We start from the raw sequence: 21,718 nt of genomic DNA, 5'->3' as shown, positions 1-21,718 counted from the left end.
GCATTTTGTTCTTTAGTTAATATAAAGAATTCATAACAGGTAAATTTATCCTTTTTGCTGTTAGAATTTTAAAACCAAACAAACATTTCCCACTAATTTGACTATGCTAAACCAAGTAACACACTGTAAATTTCTTTTCCTGCAAAATTAACCAAGTTTTAGAGGAGAGGAGCAACATTGTTTACCTATTATTTAAACTGCTAAATTAAATGTTTCTTTTCCTTCACAGGAGACCTTACAAAACCATATTTCAGAAAATGAGAAACAAATGGAACAACTGAAGCATGACCAGGAGGAAGTGGTGGAATCACTCAACTCTGAGCATGCTCAGAAAATCCAGGAAATGACTACAGAACATAAAGCCAAAATACAAGTACGTCAACATTTCTTGACATGGGAAACATATGTACTTTTCTTGAACTTACATATATGTACTTTAATTTTTGTGAAATTTAATGCTTTAGAATGTGATATGGCCTTGAAAGATTATTAAGTTGTGTTAATGGACAAAAAAGAAAAATTAAATAAATTGAAGACTTTCACACGTTAATGATTCACCTAGACTGAAGGTTTATGTGAACCAGTGCTTATTTCATATTTGGAATTTCTTTCAAGCATCTTTTCATCTGAAATCAGTGGATCAATTTAGATGAACTTGAGCAGAGTAGCATTTAGTTGGATGACAGTTACAAAATATTGCTACTGTAATAGTAACTTTTGTTCATCAACCATCCATGCAGTCATTACTTAATTCAGTTTTAAAGTGTGGAAATCAAACAAAACAAAGCAAAACAAAAAAAAAAAAGAAAAGAAATAAGTTAAGAAAAGAGAAAGAATCTTTGTGAGCAATTCAGGCACACAAGTGTACACTAGGATTGATTGATTGATTGTATGTAATTTTACGTTCCATTCAAGAATTTTTCACTCATATAGAGACGTCACCATATACTGGTGAAGGGCTTCAAATTTAGACCTTTGCTCAGCACTCAAGGCCGGAAGTCGTGCTTCTATAATTTTTCTTTTGAAACTTGAGTTATCATTCTTGACAGGAATGCTGTGATAAAGAAGAATCTCTCAGACAGGAACTGTCAGCCAGTAAAGGGGAAATCTCAAGATTAAAACAGGTAATTTATTTTACTGTGAGACAGATAGGGGAAAATCTCGAAATTAAAACAGGTAATAATTAATTTTAACTATTGGTCAGTAAGGGAAAGTGTAACTGTCATGCAGATAGGAGGATATTCAAAATTTAAAACACTATTATCACTAACAGGCCAGTCAGAGCAAAAGACTCAAAACAGGTGATATTTAAATTGTGCATTGTGAATAATATACAGTATGATTACATCAAAAAGAGTTCTTGGAAGAACAAGATAAGAAATTAGAGAAAAAAATATTTAATGGTATATGATTACATCACTGATATCAATTTTTTCAATTTTTTGTAAAAAAAAAATTTGAAAAAATCTTCAAAATAAGCATTATGTAAATACTTTGCAGGAGATTAAAGATGGTGCTGAAGATAAAAGATTACATGAAAAGAAGGGACAGACAATGGTGTGTTAGCAGTTTTGTTTTCAATTGATAATTTGTGTTTGTAAAAAAAGGTCTAAAATCAGAGCAGACTTTTAGAAGATATTCCTGGAAATTTGTATAAATGCTGTTAAAATTATATTTAAATCAGATGAAAGATCTGAAGCGCCAGTTGGTTTCAGAAAGAAAGAGAGCAGAGAAATTACAAGACCGGCTACAGGAAGTGCTGTCAGAGAACCGCAGTAATAAAAGTTGGTAGAAAAAGTTCTATTATGCTTTCAGTATTTCATATCAGTAAAACACGCTTTATGTGGAGAATGCCAGCATTGACCTATTTTGATTTGTTATAAACCTAATATGTTAAATCTGTTAAGTTCATAATATGTTTTAAAACTACAGGGAATGAAAATCACTTCATTATAAGCATGTTTGTATACACATGTATATTAAAGATTTAGGTGCATATGATTTAAATTCGCTTTAAAAATATTCACTGTAGTGGATTTCAAAAACAGAACTATCTGTTTTAGGTGTAGAAGAATTATTGGCCTCTAATGATGGCAATGAGTCACTAGACAGAAGGTGAATACAAACTTAGATTCTTTCCTCTAAATTGTAATCTCACTCTATAAAAAAAAGGGAATTATTCTTTTAATAAAATTCTTCTATTGACTGAAAACAATACTGAATCATTATCCTTGTAAGAATGCATTAAGTTGAATGGCAAACAACATGATTATATAATCAAAAGACATTAAAGTGGCAGGGGTTTCCCAACATATTTGGGTTGGTCAATTATACTTGTGCATGTATTAAATTATTTTTGTGCCCCCACAGTTCTCTGTCCTCCTGGAGTGCTGGTAACAGTCTCATCAAAGACTCCAGTATCCTGAGTTCTCCACAGGTATGACACTTCATTGTTATTATTCTCTGGAAAAGAAATTGCATTTGTAGAAAAAGAAATGATAAATGTTATGTTATCTCTATATTGTACATGTAAAACACAGGTATATTTTAATCCTACTTCACTTTTATATAACTTTTATATCTAGCATTTCTTAATGTATAGAAGATTTTTTTTCCTGTAAAACTGAAATATGGTCAAAATATGCTTATCAATGGTAAAATGAATCTGATTTCCTCCAAGTACTATCAAATGATTTTTTTTTTTGGTATATGCAATAAAAGAACTAGAGCTGTTTAGTGTACACGTATTTCTTGGTTTTACAGAGTCCAGACAAGTCTTTTGGTGCTGATGCATCAGAGATTGATCAGGAACACAGTGAGCTGCTGGCCAGACTCACAAACGTGCAACAGGAAAAATGGAACCTAGAGGAAAAGGTCAGTGAAATAAAGAGGAGGATCTAAGTTTTTCTCCCTATATTCAGTTAGTTGACTTGTAAGAGTTACCTATCCCATTAGTACATGTTTATACATCCCTGGTATATGTAAAAATTTATTGAATCAGATATATTTTCTAGCATTAGATGGAATTAAAGATTTAAAAAAGAGTGAATGAGTGTGTATTTTAGATGAAAAAAAAATATTTAAGTCTGGTGAGAATTGAATATAAAGTTTCAAAAACATTGAATGGATTTTATTTTGAACAAAAAAGTTCTTAAAAGTAACATTAGGAGTACATGTATCACTTTAAGTTTTTGCCCAAGAAAATCATGTTTAAAATTTTCCTTTATTTCATAAATTATGCAAGCACTAGAAAATGCGGTTGCTCAAATAAATATTAATAAGACTTGTTTTTCACATATACAGACAGAACAGGTTAATTGTACATTTTATTATATACTTAGAAATGTCACCTGAAGTAAGGTTTAATAATGGTAAAAATATACATTGAATTGCAAGATAGTCAAAAATTGTCTTCTCATATATGCAAGTTAGATTTGTGTTTTATCAATTTATTCAATAATTAGTTCAGTATTAATTTTCAGGGTATCAATACTTGAAAACACATGTAAATAAAAGTGCTTCCCATTTTCAGGTACGGCATTTGGAAACGAGCAATGCAGCAATGGCTGAAGACTTAATTCAGAAAAGTCAAATTATACAACATTATGTTATGGAACAAAGGAGAGGTTTGTAAAAATTAAATACTTCATACATTCTATGAATTTTTCAGGGGGGGGGGGATAAAAAAATATCACTGTTTGATAGTTTAGTAAATGAGATGACTGCTTTAAGTTATATTAAAATCTATAAATAACAAGATGTGCTTGTGAAACACTTTTGCCCCCGTAAGGTAGCTCATGTCAATGGTTAGTGTTGATAAGTGCAAGTCATCTCCAAGGTCAATATATTAAAATTGTTGGTACCCAAAGAGGGGTCTTGTAACAAGGAATACAACAGTGAAAATATGAAAGCCCTAGCGCCAACTGTTCAGAAGTTATGTCCAAGCTTAAGTTTTCAAAAGTAGGTCAAACTCCAAGGTCAAAGGGTAAAATTTGTTGGTACCAAAGAAAAGGTCTTGTCACAAGGAACACTCCTGTGAAATATGAAATCCCTAGCATCAATCATTCAAAAGTTATGGCCTAGATAAAAGTTTTTCAAAAGTAAGTCAAAATCCAAGGTCAAGGTCAAAATGTCAACAATATAAGTTTTATCACAAGGAATAAACCTGTGAAGTATGAAAGCCCAGGCACTAACCATTCAAAAGTTATGGCCAAGGTTAAAATGTGGTGAAATTTTGCAAAAGTGGGTCAAACTCAAAGGTTAAGGTCAAGAGGTCAAATATGTTGATACCCAAAGAAAGGTCTTGTCACAAGGAATACATGCGAAATATGAAAGCCATAGCTCCATCCAATCAAAAGTTAAGGGCAAGGTTAAAGTTTTTGCTGGACAAACAGACAGACAGAAGGACAGAGCAAAAACTATATGCCTCCCAATCTTCAATTATGGGGGCATAAAAATGTGAACTGGTTCATTTTTCATTTGCTTCAAGAGAGAAAATGCAGTGTTAAATATGAAGTGTAACCATTTCTTTTGTATCTCTAGAAACTAGGCAGCCTGTGCAGGAAGACAAATTAACTCTTAAGAAAGTGATAGATCTAGTGAACAAACATGAAGATCAGAATCTGAAGGAGATGAACCGAAAACTTCAAAATATGCTTGAAGAGACTCTAACCAAAAACATGCATCTACAAGAGGTATGATGTTAGAATGATAAAGGCCACTTGAGAGAAGCGTGCTGGTTCAAGTGGTTTGCTTTAGATATGGCAATAAAAAGGTCAGTGATGTATAACCAAAGTACACAGTCATGTGATTATAAAGAGGAGAAAACAAGTAAAATACCTCCTACATAAGACTGAGCTTAGAGTGAAAATGCTAGTGCACAACTCCTCCCAAGAAAAAAAAAATGAAAAAAGGTGGAAGTAACATGATCCAAATTATAACAGAAGCTGAAATTAATTTTACTTTAAAAAATCTAAAATGAACAGAGTACACCTACACTGTTTCTCTTTTTAACTTGTTATACTGCATCTTTACCCTCTCACAAAAGGTCTTTTTCAGAACTTGAATTGTACCAAATTGTTCAAGCTTTGAATGTGGTAAATTATTTTTTTCACTCTTTGGTGTAGTAACCTTGTTATAACAGCATTTTACAATGCCCAGACTAAGGTATATTGATGGTATCTATCTTTTAACTTAGTCTACAAGTGTAAAAATATGCTAAGTCATTAAGTTTGAAAGACTTTGGAATATTGTGTTACTTATAATTATTGCAATACATGTCAATAATTTACACGACTCCACAGTACGTTTTCCCTTAATCACCCATTTACTGTTGTCTGTATGTGTACATATATTATTAGTTGAATCTCGTTGTCTCAAACACTGAAAATACCAGTATTTAGGATATTTTGATAAAGCCAATAGTGGTCACCTTTTGTCTCTGATATCTAAGATTCTTGAATATTTCAATGTGTTAGATATCACAAAGTTTTTTTTTAATACCCTGCCATGCTTGAGAAAATAATGATTAATTGGTATATAAAGTGAGATGAAAATAACAAGTAGTGTTGAAAGACAAATTAATAATCTTGACCTTTTTACCTTTGATTGAGAGACCCCAAATCTATGAACAAGCCTCTGCTTGTGAAGTGAGTGTGAAGACACTGGGTTAAGGACTCTCCTTATGCATCATGTAAAAGCGTTTACAAACATCAATAATCTTAACTCTTGACCCTGTTCTCTGATTAAAAAGTGTCTTGATCACTTTAACTGTCCACTACTTTGTGAGAAATAAAGTTATGTGGTTAAAAAATGAAATACATAAATGTGTCACTGAAATGTGTTGACAGTCAACAATAATACTACTCTGGCTTTGAGTGCTGAGCGAGTGCTGCAAAATCAGGCGGCATCTTCTCTTAACTATCATTTACCTGTGACTAGATAAAGTCATAAGGTTAAAATAAATGTCCACGTAATAATAATGATGAATGAACAGATGGATGCAGTGATTATCTCAATTATTGCAACTGCTTTAAAGGCCTAACAATATGTATTAACATTGATGAAATTTTCAAGCAATACTTGTGTAATATGCTGCATCTTAGTTATAAAGGTACAAAAACAATTCGTTTCTGTTTTTATTATACCGGTAGTTTGTTTAATGCCCCTTCGAGAATTTTTCACGAATGTTGAGATGCCACCACTTGCTGGTGGAGGGCTGCAAATTTACACCTGTACTCAGCACTTAGGGCCTTTGAGCAGCGAGGGATCTTTTTCGTGCCAGCATCTACTGTGACACGGGACCTCGGTTTATACGGTCTCATCCGAAGGATGGGTCTCCACGTCCTGCAGTGGGATCAAATCTGCAACGTACCAAAGGATCAACTCCTCTCTCTGCGACTCTAGCGCAAACATTCTAACCACTGGGACCGTGGGCAAGTTTTTGATACCAATTCTGTGCTTGATTCAAGATTTATGTAAATTTTATATAAGTACAGAAGAGCGAAGCCATTTCGGATTCCTCACCTTCTGGACAAGTTTTTGTGGGAACATAATTTATATTTATATTCTAACAATAAAAAAAGTAATATGTTTCAGTATCTGGCTTATTTGCTCTGGGAAACATAAATCCGGATTTTTTATGGTGGACTAGGTTTTTTATGCAGAAAACATGTGGAAATGAAAGGAAACATGGTCATCATGTCTTGCAACACAAGGGCTACCAGTCATGCTATGTATATTTACTTTATTTTTCCCATTTGATAGTTCTGAAACAAATTTATGGATAAGTCTCCGTGATAAGTCCCTTTGCAATGTCAATAGTCAATACGTGTACGCACGTTGAAAGTGAGAGTCATTGAATGTGCCTATTAACTTAACAGTACATACCGATTTCTCCATGTTTTTGTACAACAACCTTGGATATTCAGAACTGATGAAGTCTTTTCAACATACAATTGTATACTGTTTGCATTGTTTGTACAACTTTTGAAAAAGAATAGGAAAGAAACATCTTTGTGAACTTTTGGCAGACAGCTTAAGTAATTTGTCCTTTGACCATATGAAACTGACGAAGATTTTTGATTAAATAAAAAAAACGTATTTGGCAGTTGGAACTCCTGCAATAAAATAATTGCTTAATATTAAGAAGTCAATGCTGAGTAGTGACAAACTGCTATTATGGGACGGTCATAAGTGGATTCTGAAAATGAAAAATAACTTCACAGCAGAACTTCAACTCTATAAATGTGAAAAGCGCGGGAATCGATACCAGTCGACCGATGCACGTGACATTTTGGTCAAATTCATCTATCAGTTGTGGGAATCTTGTCATTCTGTCAGACAGAATTCGCAGAATCTGTAAAGATTCCTATAACAAACTCTGATTTCTAATTGTGCCCGGATACAACGAGACTAACAACGGAAGCTCAACATTGCAGTCGTGTGCCAACCTTATCCAAGTCGTCATGTCACGTGGCTATTTTAAGATATCTTCAAGGAACTGTTTTTATTGCTGTCAAATATAAAGTTGTCAAGAATAAGTAATGCTTCTTTAAGGAGCTAAAGTACATGTATCTGAAAGAATGTCTTAATTGAAACAAAATTTGTCAAGTATGAATGATGTTTCTTGAAAGAACAAGAAAAAAAAACCTGTGTCTGAAGGAAACAAGTTCATGAAACCTGTTGTAACATTTGATGTTTAATTTAATCTTGTTAAACTTAATTTATACACCTGTAACATTCAAACTGATTGCTCTATCAAGGAGAAAAAGTTTTGCATGAAGATACACAAAAAGAAATCAAAATCTTTGAAAATGTCTGTATTTTGGGTCTGTAAATGTTTTCAAGAGGCCCCTTTTATTTCCTCTGCAAAGCAAGGTTAATAACCAGCATACATGAAGAAGCACAGGCGTTGTAACTATGCTAAGACCCAATGTTAATATGAAGCAATGCATAGCAAAGATAAGAATAAGCCGAATAATTAAAACTAAGAATTCGTTTTCAAAATGTTTACCGATGCTGTCTATTACATGTATCTTCAGATAACACGTATTACGCTCTCAGCAAAAATTCATTGAAGACCAGGAAATCATTTTTTTTTCTCTTCATTTCCCAACTATAAAACAGAATTGCTCCTTTATAACATGAGCAGGTCCTTGAAATCTGAAAAAAGAAAGCTGAATAAAATTACCGAATTCGTTAAGAAATTTATGAATTTTCCTTGGTTAAGGGGCACATCAAAGCAACACAGGGCGTTTTGGTTCTTTTGCACTTTATGATGTGACGTCCAACTATAGTGCTGACCAATCAGATCATAGCTGTTAGTTTGTGTTTCCACTTGAGGCATTCAATTTACTCCCGCGGTTTGTAAGTAGGAGACCAAAATCCTTAAAGCCGCGCGAGAGTATCGATTCAGCAAATGGCAAAGATATCGTCATATCTGAACAGATTGATTGCTTTCCAATTAACGTCACTTTGAAATAATTTTGACACGTTTTAGTTGAAGGGCTTAAGTTAGATTTCGCCTACAATTTGAAACTGCGCCCTATCGAAGTATTCATTTCAATCCATATCAATGTCTAATGATATGATGACAATGGCGTTGTCACAATTTTAAAGGGAAATGAGGGAGGGGGCTCAGCAGAGTTTGGCGACAAAATCTCTGACACAAAAAGTCAATCCTACACTACGACCTTTTACTAGTTATTTCATTCTACATGTACATTGCTACTTCGGCCAAAAAGTTGGTAGGGCGTGTTGGTTGGGGCAAAGATGGGGAGTGGAATTTATCTTCCATCTTGGTGTATAGGACTTTGTCAAGGAATATACATGTACATGTAAAGATATTTCGCTCAAATAACCTACATTTTCGCAATGATATGCTATTCCGTCCAGAAAAACTGTTGTGGGGGTACTCATGCCTCCTTCAAAATTGGGAAGGGAGGCCTCCCCCTGGGCCCCGGTGACTACATCTATGAATAATGTAGAGCAATTTAAATTTTTCAAATGTTGGAACTGAACTTGCATGTATGTTTAAAAACTGCGCCTCTGAGAAAATAAACATTTCCGCAAGATTAATTGGAAAGTATATGCATCTTTGGAATCTGAAACCAGGAAGTTCATGTTTTGCAGTAATTACGGAATATGTTTTGTTTTCCTTTCGAAAAAATGATTATTCCTTTTGCTCAAATTCCATCCAATTATTCAAAAATACGACAATTTAGATTGCACCAATAAGAATGGTTTCATGTTCATCAGCAATTATGAGGAAATGACATCTTCCTTTACTCGCCTTTCTAACAGCGATCTGCAGTGCAATCGTAGAGTGAAAGGTACGTTCGTATTTTCTGGAATTACATTGTGTAGGACTATAACGTATCCGTGGAGGGGTACATTAGATAAAACTGAAGATTGATCACGTGGCTTTGATGTAAATTTCTCCTGTTCGCACGGATGCAATTCTAGGGAAAATACGTTCAAGTTCATGCAGTTCCTTCACGAGTTGCTGCACTTCTTGGGCATAATATCTGTTCCATTCTGTGAGACAACATAGGCATTACCACCTTTGTTATCTGCAATCAACTCCAGAAGTATGTGTTTTGTTGGATTATAAGCTAATTAAGATAAAATTTCTTCCCATAAGCACAACTGAAGCATTGGATAGCCTTTATTTTTAATTTAATTTAATTGATTTTTAAAAAAAAGATTTCAACTGAATTATAAACGACTCTGAATTGCATCTTCAGATTTTATTGTATCTTTTACTTGTTCAGCGTTTCAGATATTTATCCTCAAATACTTTTATTCTTTTAGGAAGTTACTTTGTTTGTGCCTATATAAATGTATTATCAAGTAATTCGTTTTTATAGAATTTCAGCACTGATTTATGGGAACATGTCTAAATTGTATCAAAGATGCAGATTTCAGGAAATATATTTATTTTGAAAATCGGCTGTAAAGCAAGTAACGGATTCTCAACGACTATTCCTTATTTTCTTTCAAATATTCCTTCGATGCCACTATCTTATTTGATTGCGACCTTTATCAAGTTCCGAACACGAAGTCATTAATCTGTACTACATCAAAAGTTGTCTAAATATAGACTGATGAAGTGTTATGTAACGTTTAGAAATGGAACGTTTTAATTTCCTTTTCCCGAGACTTATGTGACAGACTTTTTGTAAGGACATTTCTGATTTGTTGCTGGTCGTGTGATTAATAATGTCATATTACCTGAAGTCGACTAAGAAGCTATTCTTTCTTAGAACGACAGTACTTCATTATAATGATGGATCGTCCCATTTCAAGCATATAGAGCTGTTCGCTCTCTGTGGTCAATCTGTAGAGATCGGTAATGGTTAACCAAGTCTCTCTACATTGTCGCTTTACTTATTTGGTCGACAGCAGTATACTTATGATCATTAAGACCTATCAAAGCCGGCGAATACAGATAAATCTCACTTCTATTTGATCTCGGACAGTGGAATACGAGGTTGCCCGTGTTCAGAAATACATAAAAAATCAATCTCCTAGATATTGTCTGACTGAGTAAGAATAGAAGCTGTGGTTTTATTCAAACACTTGTTAATCCATGTGAAAGAAGATGACTCGCAAATTATATCACGTTAAATCGACAAGTTCTTTGTCCATGACTTCAAAAGTAGAACATGGAATTTTTTAATCAAAGAAGAGTAAGACATTTCATTTTGATACAAAAAGTAGATAATATTTTGCATAGCATGCAAAGTTAAAATTTGAAGAATATTGATTAGAAGATGTTATAAAGCTGTCTTTAAAAGAATGCTTGCTTGCCATCTCCCGGCACAGTATAAAATACAAATTGAGTAGTTAGTGAAATATAGTTTTCTTTATATACATGTATGTTTATGTAATGTGTATGCAAAGATTAGCGTTATAAAGTACTTGCGAATATAAAATTAAAATAATTGTTGACGGGATGAGAAAATGATTAAAAATATGTTTCCACTCAGAGATAACTGTTGATTAAAGATATAGTATCATTGGGCTGACGCTCTTTTACTACATGTGGATAGGAAGTCATTTTTTCGATTAAAAAATATATCCTTGTTTGTTCGTTCAACAGTTTGATAAATTGTTATTTCGAAACAAATAAGGGGTATTAAAAAGATGAATAAAAGGCACCAAAAATTCTACATGCACCCCATAGATGAACCAAGGATACTTATTCAACGATTGACTATATATCTTGTTGATATACGCTGGAAGAGAAAAAAATATAACGTGAACCAAGATGAAAATCAAGGATTCCTAAAAAAAAAAAATGTATCGCCATGGAATATCAGTAATCAGGTTAATGATTTTGTGTTAAAGTGTCTTGCATCACAAAAGAGTTATTCCGCTTTTGTAGAAATTACTCACATTGAAATAATTTCGAAAACAAGTATTCCTTTTAAAGAAAGCGATCGGGAAGTGTAATATTCAGATGTCAAACTTTTGGCAAACGTTATGGCACATAATGAACAGAACAGACAATTAAGTAATAAACGAATAAACTAATGTACGAGTTAGACTTACTCAAAACAAATGAAGGTGGGTGTGACCGGTTCAACAGGGGATGCTTACTCCTTCTAGGCACCTGATTCCACCTCTAGAATTTCCGGGGTCCGTTTTTTTTGTCCTGTTTACAAATTTGTTTTGTTTGTAGAATTTTTAAGATCGATCACTGTTCGTTATTTTTACCTTTTTTCATTAAGGGAAAAGGTGAGCTTCCGTTTCGAAAGTGAATAAAATTCTTTTGCACATTGAAAAAATTAAGTTGTTAACCATGCAACTGTATAGGTGTTTGGATCTGAAATTAAATGCATTTTAAAAGCTCTTTACTCTTTAGTACTTAACATGTTATAATAAATTAACATGAAGCTGTCAGCGCATACTAGTAGTAAAGAAAGTACTGCGTTGCGTTGGACCCTTGCGCGCAAATGGTCACATTTGCAGGATGCCTTACATGGATTCGGCCGAAGCCGATCACAAGAACAAAAACGGCATTTAATACGTGTTCAGATTAAATATTTAAAAATATTTAAGCATCAGGAAGTAGTGAACTGTATACTAGTAATTAAGGAATTGATATATAATGAAAATTAGATTTCTTTCTCTTAGCGTGTGATTATCTTGGATTGTAAATTTGAATGCTTGAAGAAATGAAAATATCGATTCTTTGCAACTCAAAATGAAATTTTCGGAAATGATTAAGATTTTCGAACAGAGGATGAGGATAGATATTAAATAAAGCACACCAATTGCCGGGATGGGGTGGGGAAGTGCGGGAGTGTTGGACGCTAGAAAATTAGACTGTTTAGGATTTTTAAAAAGTTAGCAATTTTCGAGTTATTTCCCTTAGCAAAGGACCATTTCTCCATAAAAATCTTTAACACTCCGTTATGTATTAAAATACATGTACTTGGAAAATGTCTGCTTTACATCCCAAACATAAACTCCATTTTTTTTCAGATGTTAATGATTTTTGTGCAGTACAAATTCTGTTGTATTATAAAGCAATTTGTTTTGGCAAACATTCCTTATTAAATTCATGGCGATTATCCTGTATAATTTGTTTATTACATTTTGCTACCAAAAGTCGCCAAACTTGGCAATCCGACAAAAATGACCTGGTAATTTCAAACTTCCAGTCGTCTTTATTGATAATTTTGGCGTATTGAGTCTCTGAATTTTTTTCTTGTTACTGCAATTATCCCCCGTGGACCTCTGCTTTTCTGTAACAAACAGTAAGATCTGGACTTAAAAACAGGGAAGTCTTCTTTCCACTGCCACTTTGGAGAGTAAAATTATACGATGGAGATTAAACACAACTGAAAAGCAGGTTAACAAAATGAAAAACCGCATGTCTTCTTCGTAATACGTTATTATCGATTTTGGCCTTACTTTATTCCAAATGACAATTTCCTTTCAAGTAGCAGCATCACTCAAATGCGTTAAAGTTGACGTTTTTTAACTGCTTCAATTTATTAAGTAGTTCATCAAGAACGAAAACTTGGAAAACTTGCTGGATAAAATGAACTGCCTCATTGAATCGCAATGGTGTTAAGCTTTTTCTGTCCTTAAACCATTTTTGGAAATCAATTGATACCGAAAACTATAAGGGAGGCATGCCAAATTTGAGGAAGTTGTTGATTTCGATTTAGGAATGCCGTATTTTAGAGAAAAGTTTGATTAAATTTGCTGTCGGTAGAGTGACACTTTCATCAGTGCTGGCCTCAAGAGATCGAGTGGTTGTCGCTTCACTTATCGCTTTCTTAATTCAGGGCTGATACTGTGTGTGGCACTCTTTTATTGCATTAAAGTGCACATGATGAACCAAAAAACTGACTCCTTTTTGTCATTGATTTAGTACTTTGAAAACTTTATATTAACCTGCATTAGCTCGAGCTTTCTGTTTTATTGCCAGGCGTAATTCTTTTTCCCTTTTCATAAAAAGATTCTTTTCTTTGTTTCTCCACATTTAATTTGCACTTTTCACTCTGACGTCATCTTTTTAGTTTAATACATCAATAAACCTTTGAAATAGAACGGAATGTTTTCTTTGCTCCTATTCTTTTATCCACTTTTCAATTCTGTCATTTACTCAGGGTTATCCTTGTATGATTTACTGTTTTGATTTTAATATCGACTTGAATGACACTCATTGATAAATGTGATAAATGCCTGAATATTTCACAAACATCAAAATTTTTGGAGACGGTTCAACAAACGTTGAAAGAATTAAATGAATTTAAATTGAAATAAGCTGACCATTCTCAATGTTTGGTTTTGAAAATACTTTTGCAGGAAGAACGATCTCTTTACTATGGAAATTTTTAGGTCTTCGGGGTCCCTTTTTTTTCTTTATATCTTTTTGAAAACAGCACTAAATAAAGTAAGTGGATACTACAGTCCCTGAAACGTTCTACTTTCCCATTTTTCCGTTCGCTCACCGTTCGTTCACCGTTCGTTCAGCGTGCGTTCACCGTTCGCTTTCCGTTCACAGTTTTGCGTTCAGCGTTCACCGTGCGCTGGCGTTCACCGTTCACAAAGCGTTCACCGTTCGCTCTTCGTTCGTTCACCTTGTGTTCAGCGTTCACTTATCGTTCAGTTTCCAGTGCCATTCGGAACTCCGAAGTGAAAGGACTTATCTTTTTTTTTAAGTAAGGATTTACAAGTTTTGAATTTAATAAATAACATACCGTGTTTAAAGAATCATTATTTCATGGGAAGAAAATTATCTACAATATTTATTTTTATTATTCTAACTTAGCTGTTAGGTTATTTATAAAATTTATCTGGAAAATAAATGTTGATATAAGTACATGTATGTACCTATGTAGAACGATGCTGAAAAATTGAATTTAAATACGGGCAAAATCTATCTATGTAGAACGATGCTGAAAAGTTAAATTTAAATACGGGCAAAATACTGATACTTCAAGCACTCCAACATTTTGCTGTTATATTATAGACGACAAATCGTTAATGGATAGATAATAATCGAAGTCAAGTAATTTACCAACTGCAGCAAAAATACAAAAATATTTATTTCTATCACATTTTTTTTTTCAAATAATACAAAAATACATGTTAGAACTTGTTCTGAGAATGATAAACAGTACTGCGGATATCCAATTAATTTAATATCTTTAGAGCGAATTAAATTGATAGTGTGGTTTAATTTTTTTTTAAAGTAGTACATAAAAGAATTTTTTCTATTTACATATATAAAGTCTTTAATGAGAGAGAGAGAGAGAAATGCCTTTATAACATGATAATCATTTATATAACCAAGGTGATTCTCCAGTAATGATATTTTTCACCGTAACTTTATATGTTTGTCATTCGATATTATTAAGAGCTCCCCCCCCCCTTTTCCCCCTAAATCGGTTACTTAGTTAGTATATCCAGTACATTTTGATTAACCTTTAAAAAGAAGTTAATGTGTTTTGTAGCACAAAAATTTCAGTCTCAAAACAAACATGCATCTAAACAAAGTCATTAAACAATAGTAGTTCAAAATATACATGTGCCGGCGGTGATATTTTAAATTGGCAGGGAGTATGTTTCAAATTCAAGCGGCTTAATTATTCCAAGTATTTATTCCCAATGTATTTTATTCATTTATTTGTTTATTTATTTTAGAAATGTTCGAATCAGATCTAGAAATGATAAGAAAAATGTTAAAACTTCTTGGAAATACTAACACTGTGCCTTCGGGGACGAGATTTTCACACCTGCAGAGTGTCAAATGATTTTGATTGACAGGTCAAGCACGTGGACTTCGTGTTGAAGCAGGAAAATAAAAACCGATTATGACTGTAGAACAAATGGATTTGTTGATAAAAAGAAAATGGTTACTTTCACTACCTGATATATTTAGAAAAAATTTAGCATTTTTGTTTGATATATGTACAAATATTTGAGGAATGGGGGCTAAAACCGAATCTCTCTCTCTCTCTCTCTCTCTCTCTCATTTGTCTGTTTAATAAAAACTATGACAGCATATTACTTAAATATCAAGTTGTGAAAATTTGATATGTAACAAATAATATGATTGCCTCTTTGTATCATCTTGTTCGAGTATAATCACGGCCGGGAAATGTCTACAGATAAATGTCGAAGTCTGCTCAATAAATCATCATAAAAAATAAAACTGACATATAAATATATTATTGCATTAAAATTTTAAACTACGAGTGTATTTATGCAATACGTCCACATACCTTTGTAAAATATTTTTTCTCATTATTTTACACGGAATCGCCTTGTACGGTTGTTACAACCGTTGTAATTCATTCTATAAGTCCGTAGTTTTCACATTAATTGTAATGGTTTTAGATATCAAATATGAATAAAAATATTTATTTTACAACTAGATTAATTTCATTTGTTATACTACAGCGTTCGGTAACAATTACAATGTTTTACAGCGATAAAAATCGTGTTATCAAAAAGTTGAATTTAAACATCGTAAATATGTGCAGAAAATGTTGTAAGAAACTTAAATTAATAATTTTACTTAATGTGCATGTATCGCCTTTCTTAGGACAATTTTCATTGATTTGTTTATTTATTTTCTATTTATTTTTTAGCACCAGGCATTCGAATACAATAGAATACTTTCAATGCAAGGAAAAGATCAGAGGCATTCCGAATAAATCGTTCATCTTGCGTTCACCGTTCGTTCACCGTTCACTTTGCGCTCGCGTTTGCACTCCGTTCGCGTTCTGCGTTCGCTCACCGTTCACACATCGTTCACCAAGTTGCGTTCAGCGTTCACACATCGTTCACTCACCGTTCACTCTGCGTTCGTTCAGCGTTCGTTCACCGTTCAAGTGGGAAAGTAGAACGTTTCAGGGACTGTAAATATTCTGTTCATGTATTCATGTTTCGAGTTCTATAAGGATCTATTAAAATAATATATTGGCATTGTTGTATGTGCTGTCGAAAGCTTGACTCGTAGTTTTTGTTTGACCTTTACGAAACACCACGGAATGTGATATACAACAGTTAACGCGGCGGATGGTTTTACTCGGACACAATTTGTCAGTCGCCGTCAGTCTCGGCGAAACTAAATCAATTTCCTCTATCAAGTTACGAATGTCCACTTGCATTTTGAAGCAACACCTCCGTATACTGGAAGAGGCGAGAACTCCAATTAACTGATTTTCTTGCAGGCTCCTCTTCTCTGTCTGCATTATTGGACGGAGCAGTAAAACCCTTTTAGAACCTGTAGATTGACTTTATGGGTGTTTTATGGACAATTTTAGAATCGGGGTCATTTATCCTCCCCATTTTCGTGCAGACCTATATTTGGTGTGAAAATGTCTTGTTTCGGTGTTCTCTTTGAGTGTGGAATATAAATTATGCACGAGGCAAGAGCAGTAATTTATTTATCTACTCTACATTGAGTTGCAGCAAGTCGATTGAAAGCTGCTCTCTCTCAATATTAGTTTGAGCTGTAATTCACCAGTTGTCTTTCACCTATTGTTCAGTTTATATTTTTTACTTTCGAAAAATGTTTTCATTAAGTAAAAAGTATTTCAAAGAGAATTCAGAAAACAAATCAAATGCGGTGCTGTTCATACAGTATCGAATAGTGTAGTAAAAATATTTTCAGTGCATCTCTGTGTGTGTATTTTTTCTAAATAAACTGTTCATGTAGTTTTGTTTGTTTAAAGTCCCTTCGAGAATTTTTCACTCATATTTAGACGCCACCACTTGTCGGCGGAGGGCCGCAAATTTGGACGTTTACTCGGCACTTGCGGTCTTTGAGCAGTGAGGGGTCTTTTTCATGCCAGCACCTACCGCAACGTAAGGATCAACTCCGCGACTCCAGAGCAAACGCTCAAACTACTGCGCACTTGGGCGACTCGTTTTCATTCTGTACCTATTTCGGTTTTTATAGAAACATTTCAATCATAATAAAAACATGGGGATATATGTAGATGGATCGTATTGATGTTGAAGCCTAATTGCTCTAATTTTTCAATGTCTTATCAAGAAAGCAATTCATTTACTGATACTTTTGTGTGCTTGAATTTCATTAAACAGTCTGAAAAAAGAAAATTAAAAAAAAAAAAAACATTACAAAATTGATCAACAGGTCGAAATTGATTCAGTCAAATAAATGTATCACTGTATTTCAATTTTTGTTGTGTATTAGTATTCTGTAAAGGATTAAAGTTGGAATTCTATTTTTATCGTGACCTTTATTTTTAAACCATAATTTTGTATATTTTAGATAGATCGTTTGTACCTATATTTCTCGATTCACAACATCAGGGAATGAAGAAAGGAATAGTAACTTACATTTATTTTGAATATCTTTTTTTTTTCTACAAAAATCTTGTCTCAAGAATTATTTTTAATTTAAAAATCTATGAAAATTGTTCCCTACGAAAAAAGTGTTGTGACCTTAGTAAATGAACAATTATTGCACGACTTTTGCTCAGTATGTGGTCTGAGTGCTGTCATATGTAAAGTTTGAGCTCGCGCCCATAGTCCAGTCCATATCTATATACATTTTATGGTTTGGAAAATTGAAATGACATATATATTAGAATCCACTGTAGTATATGTGGATTCATTCGTGGGAGGCAATTTTTCTGGATTGGTAAAAAATCTCAGCTTTGAGCGGACATACTTTTGTGGTCGAATATATTGTTACATAAACCATCACCTATATTTCAATATTTGTACAAGTTGCACATTCGTGAGTAATGGGTCCACAGGAAATTACGAAAATTTAATTCCACCAATTCCTCCGGCTCGTGCACCATGTGTCAAACCCTGACTACTATTTAGGCATAGTGCATAAAAAAACACAACACTATTATATAAATATCACATGAAATAAGAACAAATGTATATAATAAATACACATGTATTATCTCCCGAATTCAAATATTTAGCATATACATAAAACACTGTCCAATTAATCTTTACACAAGTATATTACAGTCATTTCAATTAATGTAACAAAATATATAACAATATGTAATTATAACTTTAAATACATAAAAGGTATCATATTCAAATTACCTCTCTATGGGACAAGACCCATTCCATGAAACTTAGTAAATAGCCTGGATGTTTCATACAGGTCTACATATCTAATAACAAATACTTTACACTGTACTATACATACTATAATAATACTCACAATTCAAATTAATTTCTACTCTGAGGTAAAATGCTTTAAATTTAGTTTTATTCATATTTAAACTTTCACTCTTCTTGCAAACAGTGATGTTAGCTAAATAGAAATATTATAAAGATATAGAATATTAAAGTAGATACTTACTGTCAGGTCTGGTCTAAAGGTTTCAAAGACTTTGTCATATAAATTTCTCTAAATTTCAAACAAAGCCAACCTGGCCAAATTCTCGGAGTAGTATATCTGAGAACAACTAAGAACCACCAAAACTTTCAACCAATAAAATTACATAACCCTAATGTCATAACATTTGAACTCTATCGCTCAACAAGTAAATAAAGGGATGGATCTGGTATTTGTATTAAATCATAAAATCTTATTTAATTTCATTTATATCAATAATATTTATTCAAATATTATGTGAGTCGCCCGCGTGGCGCAGTGGTTAGAGCGTTTGCTCTAGAGTCGCGAGGTAAGGAGTTGATCCTTACGTCGCGGGTTCGAATCTCACAGTGGGACGTGGAGACCGGTCCTTCGGATGAGACCGTATAAACCGAGGTCCCGTGTCGCAGTAGGTGTTGGCACGAAAAAGACCCCTCACTGCTCAGTTCCGAACATAGGACAAAATTTGCAGCTCTCCACCGGCAAGTGGTGGCGTCTCCGTGTGAGTGAAAAATTCTTGAGAGGGATGTTAAACAACATACAAACAAACAAACTAATATTATATGATATATGTATATAATATTCAGTTAAAATACACTGCTACATTTTCTTTTTGTAGAATTTGGAGATGATGTCACAAGAAATAGTGCGTCTGAGTAAAACACAGTCGAACAATGTTTCAACGGACCAATCAGGTGCTAGTGCAACAGGGTCATGACCGTAAAGTCATGAAGTGCAATAGAACATTATGTATGGTTGAATGAACTATGTGATGCGAGTTTAATGCTTGAAAATAAAAATGCTTCAATTACAAAGTAGATGAAAAGTGATGGGCATGTTATAAAAAATAGGCAATACAGGTGTTTGATATTAATATTTTAGTTGTGGATTGCGGTTTAGCATAACTGACGATTTTGAGTTTAATTTTAATTACACTATGTGTATAACTGTAATAGTTCCTCAACCGATATGTCTTTAACTTCAGTCCAGATTTGAGATATCTAAAAACGATCTGAGTATTCCATTTATGGGAAATAAACTTTTGAGGCCTTAAAAGTAGAGAGACGTTGAATTATTTGTATAAGTATCATTTGGCTAGCGTGGTCTCAACAAAAGGATGCCAGGTACGATTGCCTCATGCAATATGAAGAAACCTTTCTATGTTTTATTTAAATTTACGAAAAAAGACTGAATTTACTGTGAATAAGAATTTACTGTTAATATGTTGATTTTGAAATTGAAAGGAAAACTTACGGGAAGTTATTACATTGCTCTGTTTCACTTCTTTTACTATGAGATTACATTACTGTTAAGGTGCACATTCCAGTTTAAGGAATTTGTTTTCATATTTTCCTTTTTTATGCCCCAGTATCGAAGATTCGGAGGTACATAGTTTTTGTCCTGTCCGTCCGTCTGTCTGTTTGTCCGCAAAAACTTTAACATTGCCCATTACTTTTGATTGGTTGGAGCTATGGCTTTCATATTTCACATGTGTATTCCTTGTGACAAGACCTTTCTTTGGGTACCACTATATTTGACCTTGACCTTGGAGTTTGACCCAGTTTTGCAAACTTTTACCACACTTTAACCTTGGCCATAACTTTTGAACAATTGGTGCTAGGGCTTTTATACTTCACATGTGTAATCCTTGTGACAAGACCTTCCTTTGGATACCAACAACTTTGACCCATTGCCCTTAACCTAGAATATTAACCTACTTTTGAAAATCTTTAACCTTGGACATAACTATTGAACCGTTGGTGCTAGGGCTTTCATACTTTACATATGTAATCCTTGTGACAAGACCTTCCTTTGGATACCAACAACTTTGACCCTTTGACCTTGACCTTGGAGTTTGACCTACTTTTAAGAAACTTTAACCTTGGCCATAACTTGTGAACCGTTGGTGCTAGGGCTTTCATACTTCACATATGTAATCCTTGTGGCAAGACCTTCCTTTGGATACCAACAATTGTTATCCATTGACCTTGACCTTGGAGTTTAACCTACTTTTGAAAAACTTAAACCTTGGTCATAACTTTTGAACGATTGGTGCTTCAGCTTTCATATTTCACCAGTATATTTCTTGTGAGAAGGCCTTTCCTTAGGCACCATTAATTTTGACCATTTAACCTTAACTTTAACCTTTTAAATATCTATTCAATGGTTGCTGCTAGGGCTCTCATATTTCACAGGTATATTCCTCGAGACAAGGCCTTCCTTTGGGTACCAATATATTTGGTTTGCATTTGAGAAAGTTTAACCTTTGCTGTAAGTTGCCATACGGGGGCATCAGTGTTTCACAAACACATTTTTTTTTGGGGGGGGGGGGTTATACAATGTATGAAATGAAAGATTATATGCAGTATGTTTGCGGTTGGTTACAAGAGAAATACTCTATATAATATAGTTATTTTAAAATTTAAACAATAAAATCTTGTAAATTTAACAAAGTGTGTTGTCAATTTTTCTCTGTATTCAGGGTGTGAACAGTCACTTGTGTCAAGATGATGTCGAATTTTTTATTCTGATAATCATATGTTAATACATAGTAACTCATATGAACATTTTTCATATTAAAGTTTAATTCTGGTATAAAATAATTTTGTGTATGATACATGCATTCCATTAAGAAAAACGTTGTATCAATTAACGTGATATCGAAGAAAGGAAATGTACATGTAGATACTCTCATGAGACATTTATAAATGTTCACATGGTGAAATTTGTTTTCATGGGTTTGTTGTTTTAGGCCATTATCGTGTCTAAGAATATTTTTGCACAATAAGCCTATTAATAACATTGTTTTCATTGACAATCCTTCCGATTCCGATCTGAAGAAGTTTATACCTACACTTCCTGCGCACCACC

At 33.5% G+C, this 21,718-nt stretch overlaps 1 protein-coding gene across 1 annotated transcript in view; it reads left to right on the top strand.

The window, feature by feature from the left end:
- Positions 1–21,190, top strand: part of LOC133195962 (GRIP1-associated protein 1-like) — a 31,860-nt gene extending 10,670 nt beyond the window's left edge. Inside the window, exons 17-26 of the mRNA XM_061331946.1 lie at positions 230–373; positions 1,050–1,124; positions 1,501–1,557; positions 1,685–1,784; positions 2,064–2,115; positions 2,371–2,437; positions 2,764–2,874; positions 3,533–3,626; positions 4,543–4,694; positions 19,467–21,190. Of these exons, the coding sequence (XP_061187930.1) occupies positions 230–373; positions 1,050–1,124; positions 1,501–1,557; positions 1,685–1,784; positions 2,064–2,115; positions 2,371–2,437; positions 2,764–2,874; positions 3,533–3,626; positions 4,543–4,694; positions 19,467–19,565 (951 nt within the window). The 3' untranslated portion in view covers positions 19,566–21,190. The remainder of the gene's footprint in view (positions 1–229; positions 374–1,049; positions 1,125–1,500; positions 1,558–1,684; positions 1,785–2,063; positions 2,116–2,370; positions 2,438–2,763; positions 2,875–3,532; positions 3,627–4,542; positions 4,695–19,466) is intronic.
- The last annotated feature ends 528 nt before the right edge of the window (positions 21,191–21,718 follow it).

This window comes from Saccostrea echinata, unplaced genomic scaffold (genome assembly GCF_033153115.1).
Source record: "Saccostrea echinata isolate AGI-Se365-2 ecotype Australia unplaced genomic scaffold, CSIRO_AGI_Sech_v1 ptg000029l, whole genome shotgun sequence".
Lineage (NCBI taxonomy): Eukaryota > Metazoa > Mollusca > Bivalvia > Ostreida > Ostreidae > Saccostrea > Saccostrea echinata.
This window is presented reverse-complemented; position numbering and strand designations above follow the sequence as displayed.